The following is a 7,141-nucleotide window of genomic DNA, read 5'->3' on the forward strand; positions in this document are numbered from 1 at the left end:
TTAGCAGACGAAGGTAACGTGACTGAACCATATAACTAACTGTGGCCAATTATTTGTCATCCAAATGCACATTTGTTAAATGAAAGATGAAATTAGATTCACTGAAGACATCATATGAAGATGATAGAAGAATAGTAAAATTGTACCGTATCTGTGTGTGTGTGTGAGCATTTAGCTTTTCAGTGATGAACTATAATGGGATAGTAGTCATCGGAAGACCCAGGGGTATGTATTGAAATCAAGCGGAATTAGTGAAAGATGAGAGAAATAAAGTCACATTTAACAAGTGAACGAATGTACATTCTGTTGTAAATTAGTTACAGGTTATAGGTACTCTATTACAATTGATATGAATCATTGTGCATCTAATAGTTGGTCCATACTCATGACACAATCTTAGTTTGCCCTTCTCTCCTGACCATGCAGTGTGTATATAATGGAGGTGCAGAATTAAATGAGGTAAAACAGAGGAAAAGACCGATCTATGTGAATAATAAATGGGTGTACCTGGTGTTGTAAGTAAATTACATGATGTAATAAATATATTACAATGAGTAGAAAATGCTTATTTGGCCCTCAAAATATAGAAATAGTAAAAAATACGGAGTTGGCTTAGGCGGTTGTCATTGACGAATGACATAAGGTCCAGTGAACAAAGTACCTAGAACCTAAATATAATCATCCGAGTGGATGTACATACAGTTAAAATATACTTACAACATGTGACCAACACATTACAATATGTATAACTTATTGTACACGGAATTGTATTTGTACATACATAATATCGTTGTCTTAGAGTATAATAGGATTTGGTGTACGAGTATTTGTACAATATTAATCATATCGATGAACGTAATAATAGGATTTGGTATACGAATAATGTGTGTAACATAACACATTATGAATGGTAATATACATTTATGTTGTCGTTTGTTTTACAACAAATATGCCTTTAAAATGGGATTTAGTGTACGCAAAGACTATTTAAATAAAGACAAAGACTATTTAGTCTATTTTATGCGGTTGTCATTAACGAATGACATAAGGTCCAGTGAGCTAAAGAATTTAGAATCAAAATATAATCACCAGCGTGGATGTACATACAGTTAAAATAGACTTACATCGTGTGACCAATACATTACAATCCGTATAAGTTAGTGTACATGGAGTTGTATTTGTACACAGATTGTCTTAGAGTAAAAGTAAGGTGATGTGAATCATTAATCATATTGATAGCGTAATAATAGAATTTGGTATATGAGTAATGTATGATTCATAACACAATATGAATGGTAATATACATATATGTTGTCGTTTATGTACATACTGTTCATGAAGTGTTGCAAATTAGGGTGTTTGATGCATAATTGACAGGATCAGAAGTAATGGATTGCAGCAAATTGGCAGAAGATGGGACCCCTGAATTAGGAATGGAGTTCAACAGCGAAGAGGATGCGTACCAGTTTTACAACAAATATGCCTTTAAAATGGGTTTTAGTGTACGTAAAGACTATCTGAATAAAGACAAAGACGGCGTGACCACGTCTAGGAGATATAGTTGCTGCAAGGAAGGTGTAAAGCGCAAGTACGAAGGTGATGTGATGCCAAAGAGGACACGAGCGCCGACGAAAACAGGGTGTGGAGCTAAAATGGTTATCGTGTTGTTTAGAGGAACAATGAAGTACCGTGTGCATGACATTGTCTTAGAGCATAACCATGAGTTGCACATTGTTCAATGTGCGCACATGATGCCATCACAAAGAAAAGTGAGCGAGGCTCAAGGATTCCAAGCTGAAATAAGCGAGGACGCTGGGCTTTCATTGAAACAGAGTCATGAACTTATGGGAAAGGAGGCAGGTGGGATGGGAAATGTGGGATATACTCGGGAAGACCTGAAACGATATCTTCGTACTCGACGGGAAAGGAGTTTGAAATATGGAGAAGCAGGTAGCATGCTGAATTATTTTCAAGAGCAAACACTCGAGAATCCATCATTTTTTCATGCCGTACAGTTGGACTGTGAAGAGCAGATAACGAATATCTTTTGGGCTGATGCAGGAATGTTAATTGACTACAAATTTTTTGGAGACGTAGTCACATTCGATACAACCTACAAAACAAATAAAGAATACCGGCCACTTGGAGTGTTTGTGGGTTTTAACCAACATAGGCAAATTGTGATATTCGGTGCTGCCCTTATGTATGATGAGACTATAGATTCTTTCAAATGGGTGTTTGGTACATTTCTAGAAGCAATGTGCGGAAAGCGTCCAAGTACCATACTAACCGACCAAGATCATGCCATGGCAGCCGCTCTTTCAGTTGTTATGCCTGAAACATTTCACGGTCTATGTACGTTTCACATAAGGCGTAATTTTATGAAACATCTTGGCAATCACTACAAGGAAAATAGTGATCTTCCATACATGTTTGGTGCATGCATGTATGAGTTTGAAGAAGTGGAACAATTCAATAGGGTGTGGGAGGCGATGGTGAAGAAACACGATCTTGAAAATAATGAATGGCTCTCCGGATTGTATAGAATTCGTGATAAATGGGCAAGGTGCATGATGAAAGAAAGATGGACCGCTGGAATGCGAAGCACCCAACTCAGCGAAAGCCTAAATGCAGCAATTAAAAATCATTTGAAACTGGATCATGACCTTGTGCAGTTCTTTAGACATTTCAATCGGGTGGTTGATGAAAAGAGACATAATGAACTGATCGCAGAATATGAAATGAGGCAAAAGCTCCCCATGGTCGGGTTAAGGCAAACACCTATGCTCGTGCATGCATCAGAGACGTATTCACCAACCGTATTTGTTGCATTCCAAAATGAATATGGCGAGTCAACAGCTATGGTTATATTGAGACAGCAAGATGCAGCGATGATTGTGGAGTTTGCGGTCATGAGGTATGATGGAGGACCTGAAAGAATAGTGGTATTCAATCGGAATGATCTAAGTGTACGTTGTAGTTGCAAAAAATACGAGAATGAAGGCATTTTATGTGGGCACGCGTTGAAGGTGTTTGATACTGTGGGCATAAAAATAATTCCTCCTGAATACATTAAGAGGCGATGGACAAAAAGAGCTCGGGCTGGAGACTGTTTTGATCGGCGAAGACGGGAAGTTGTGGCTGATCCTAAAATAATGATTTCAACTCGTTATCGGGAGCTCGCTCCAGCCATGATTAAGGTCGCAACTCGAGCAGCAATGTCGGAGGACACCAGCAAAGTAGCAATCACTGTCATATCCGATTTGGCAAAGAGAGTTGAGCTCCTCCTCTCAGAAAGTGAAGAACAACCTTTGCAAAATCAAAAAAATCTGAATATGGAGGAACGGGATAAAATTGAAATTGTGAATGAAATGGGGGAGGCAGTAGTCGCAAGAGGCATTAAAAAACGAGGTGGTGGGAAGAAAAGTAGAGTGATGCGAAGTTGGATCGATAAATTTGACAGAGTAAAAAGAAAATCTAGATTATCAAGGACTACACAGACTACGGTATGGATCAAATTTTGGTACTCGGGGAACATTTATGCTAAAACTAAGTTATCGTTATGCTATTAACTAAAGTTTAGGTATCATTCATGATGAAATAATATTATTGCCGTGTCAATACTGTAGGCCTCAGAATCGGAGCCGACATCGGTTTCAATTGAGGAATACATGTTTATGGGATGTCGTTCATCTACTGACTCTGTTTCGGTTAGTATAAAACGGACATGACCGTTGCTTTTATTTGGATGTTTCTAACAGCATCAATAGTTACATTGATCTTACATTGTGTGATAATGTTGTTACGGCTGTCATCCCTCCTGATATACCTATTTTGACTGTCTTATACAATGATTTGGTCCATACGAAACTCGTAGACGCATTCAATGAGCCAGACAGTGAATGGCCCTCCAAACGCTATTGCTCCGAATATCGATGAAAGTGAAACGGTATGTATATATTTAGTAGTTAAAATAAAGACCTTCTTATTCGTGTAGTAGAGCTACCTTTTTTTTAGGGTTAGTATCAGAAACCTCCCTTGAGGTTTCTTCTAATCACACCTAGAACCCCTCATGTTTTCGAAATCACACTTAGCACCCCTGAAATGACAACTTTGGTATCATTATCAGCCCCTCATTATTTTTGTTCCACTTTTACCCTCCTTGTGAACTCTATTTATGTAACTCACATCCCTCCAACTTTTGTAACACTACAAAATCGTTCTTAAGCAGTGTAACATGTTTTGAACATTTTGTAATTTTATGTAAGCTTGTTGTACATCTTTATAATAGATTGTGTTTCTGTTATTAAGTTTTACAAATAATTCACATAAAGTTACACATTGTTTAAAAAATGTTACATTGATCTGAACGGTGATAAAAAAAATGTGACTATGGATTCTAATAATGGCAGCAATAGTTTCAATATGTGATTGTAGTTGTAAATAAACTTGCTCTTCCATTTTTATGAAAATGGAATCGTATAAATAGCTTTTTGTGCATCCTAATCGAATGGAGTTTGTAAGTTATTAATATTGCGATGCCCTATTATCAAGTAAAAATGGATTGCTAATGCTATATACTCATGAATTCCCATCATCTTTAAACATCTTTTAGATTATGTTATTATTCACTTAGAAATTGCAATTTTGACAATGGCACTATGCCCATTGCCAAAAGTCAACATCACTGGAAACTCTATAGCTATTTAATATTAGGGAGTGGGATAGGAACAATTGTTAGATCAACCATCCCTAAATCGTGTAACATTTTTTGAACATTTTGTAATTTTATGTAAATTTCTTGTACATCGTTACAATAGAAGTCTGATAAGTTGTTAGTGTACATATGAGTCCAATATGTAATAATCGTATTTGTGTTGATAAATTTTACACATAGTTCAATTAGAATTACACTTTGTACAAAAAATATTACATAATTACATAATAATTTTACATAATTTAGGGAAAACCTCAAGGGAGGTTTCCGAAATTAAGTCTACATAAATAGAGTTCACCATTGCGGGTAACAGTGGAACAAAAATAATGACTCGGCGGACAATGATACCAAAGTTGTCATTCCAGGGGTGCTAAATGTGATTTCGAAAATATGAAGGATTCTAGGTGTGATTAGAAGAAATCTCAAGGGAGGTTTCTGATATTAACCCTTTTTTTATAGTATTGTAATGGTGGGCACCTGAAAGCTGTCAAATCATGCAAATTATGTAGTTAACGTATGCTCGCTTTAATAACATATTATTTTTTATTATTCGAAGGGTCACCGTTTGGCTAATCAGGGGCCTCCTAGAAGTGTCCCTACAGAATGGATGCATCCCAGATTTTCTATTTTTTCCAAGTATAACTCTGTAAGAGATGTCTTAATGGTCTGATATATCATTTTTATTATAATGTCTAGTCCAATTTAACTTTTTAAGTGAGCAATATAGGGATTGGTAATGATTTGTTGACAGTCGATTACTTATACTATGTAATGTAGGAGGAGCGTGCAGCACTTTTAACACACTGTGATGTTGATGCATATCATGTATTTGCACCTTCACCCCAGGTGATAAACTTTTATCGTTACAGCACATATTTGTGTACTGTTGTTAATTGGAGACTTGGATATCGTATATCATTAATCGTATGGTTCATTAATAATATTGCTGATTTACCATCGTTACGCATTTCAGGGAAGAAATAACACCCAGGGATTGCAACTTCGCGCTGACGTCGCCGCCCCCGAGAATGAGATTGATGAATGATGTGTAACTATATTTTGCGAACGAGACATTAGAGTGGTTATCCCAACTTAGGAATACTGCATATGTACGTGTTACAAGCAGTTAGTAGGGTGTTACAACTTATTGACGAGGTTGTACAGGCAGCATTGATATTTCACTCTTTTCAAATTTAGACAAGTGGATTACAATTGTAATCACATCTAGTGGTAGTAATCATCAATAGTTTGTATTGGGTTATATAAAATTGTTAGGAAATTATAAAGTTGGTAGAAAATTGAAGTAACAATTTTACAATAGAATTGAACGTGTTTTTTGTGATCGGATATTTTTCACTAAATCGACCATAACAGTTGAATGGCTGGCGTGATATGTATACCATTCTACTACATTCAATTGCATACCTTAATGGCCATAATTATTGGCATAGATCGCACCGGCAAAGGTACGATGTATAAGATAACACAGTCTAAAGTATAAATTGTCTTGATTTTGTTACGATGCTAAATTCGAATTATTATTGGGCTATTTTTATTAAAACATTATCATTTAGGCCATTTGTTTTGTATCGATTGACGAATTTAGCGCCCCATTGACATGATGTATCACAGACACATCAATTGGTATTACAAGTTTTTAGGTTAATTGAATTATGGTCAAACCAGGTCACGACCACATGTTGGTAATAGGTGCGCATAAGAAAATGATTCCTTGGAGAATTAATTTGTAACGTTAAAACGAAAGTTTACAATGTCACAAAAAGGAAGAACGAACAGTACAAAATGGGTTACAACCAGTAAGGGATATGTTACTGTTACGTTACAACTAGTTACGACTGTTTAACAGGCATGATTAATATCCAAATATGTTAAGCAATTTGTTTGAGTAGAGATTATAATGAGTATAGTTTTATCGCTACCCCGATGAACATTGGACTACATCCCTTGTTATCAGTTATATCCCATACAACACCTGGGAACGCCGTCATGCATTAAACAGTGGGGTATGTACCTTTGAAAGTCATCGTCGCTTGATTCAGTAAAGTCAGATAGGTCCGGGTCCGATATAAGCATGGGATCTGCTAAAATGTGTTGAACCATACCATGTCTTTTTACGGCCTGGATCTCGTGGAACCTGTGAAGCCTACGTTCCATCTGCATAACTTCTCGCTGTAGTCTGTGTAATACACTTGCATCATTGGCTTGTGGTTCTATAACAAGATCCGCTGACCTTGTTCTGGGGATTCGGATGCCATGCCAGCGACAAAATACCTCTAATTCCATTCTTCGCTCACGAACTGGCTCCCATATGGGTTCATGGTCAATAACGAAATGGCCAGACGGTAGATGATCGCTGACGGTATTTTTAAAAATGTGACCAGCTAGTCCCAGAGAATTGTTGGT

The 7,141-nt window shown here is 36.8% G+C and overlaps 1 protein-coding gene across 1 annotated transcript; it reads left to right on the plus strand.

Moving 5' to 3' along the window:
• Positions 1–1,388: 1,388 nt before the first annotated feature.
• On the plus strand, positions 1,389–5,762 carry LOC140036418 (protein FAR1-RELATED SEQUENCE 5-like). The gene is made up of 6 exons (XM_072077815.1): positions 1,389–3,506; positions 3,630–3,710; positions 3,878–3,949; positions 5,274–5,381; positions 5,495–5,563; positions 5,691–5,762. The coding sequence occupies exons 1-6, from the start codon at positions 1,389–1,391 to the stop codon at positions 5,760–5,762; spliced, it is 2,520 nt and encodes an 839-aa protein (XP_071933916.1).
• Positions 5,763–7,141: the final 1,379 nt, after the last annotated feature.

Source organism: Coffea arabica, chromosome 2e (genome assembly GCF_036785885.1).
Source record: "Coffea arabica cultivar ET-39 chromosome 2e, Coffea Arabica ET-39 HiFi, whole genome shotgun sequence".
Taxonomy (NCBI): domain Eukaryota; kingdom Viridiplantae; phylum Streptophyta; class Magnoliopsida; order Gentianales; family Rubiaceae; genus Coffea; species Coffea arabica.

Excerpts from the sequence above, each read along its gene's own strand:
- LOC140036418 (XM_072077815.1), top strand. The coding sequence starts at position 1,389 with ATGGATTGCAGCAAATTGGCAGAAGATGGGACCCCTGAATTAGGAATG. Across the intron at positions 3,711-3,877 it reads CATCTACTGACTCTGTTTCG|ACGCATTCAATGAGCCAGAC; the intron begins GTTAGTATAAAA and ends CGAAACTCGTAG. Across the intron at positions 5,382-5,494 it reads CTGTAAGAGATGTCTTAATG|GAGGAGCGTGCAGCACTTTT; the intron begins GTCTGATATATC and ends TATGTAATGTAG.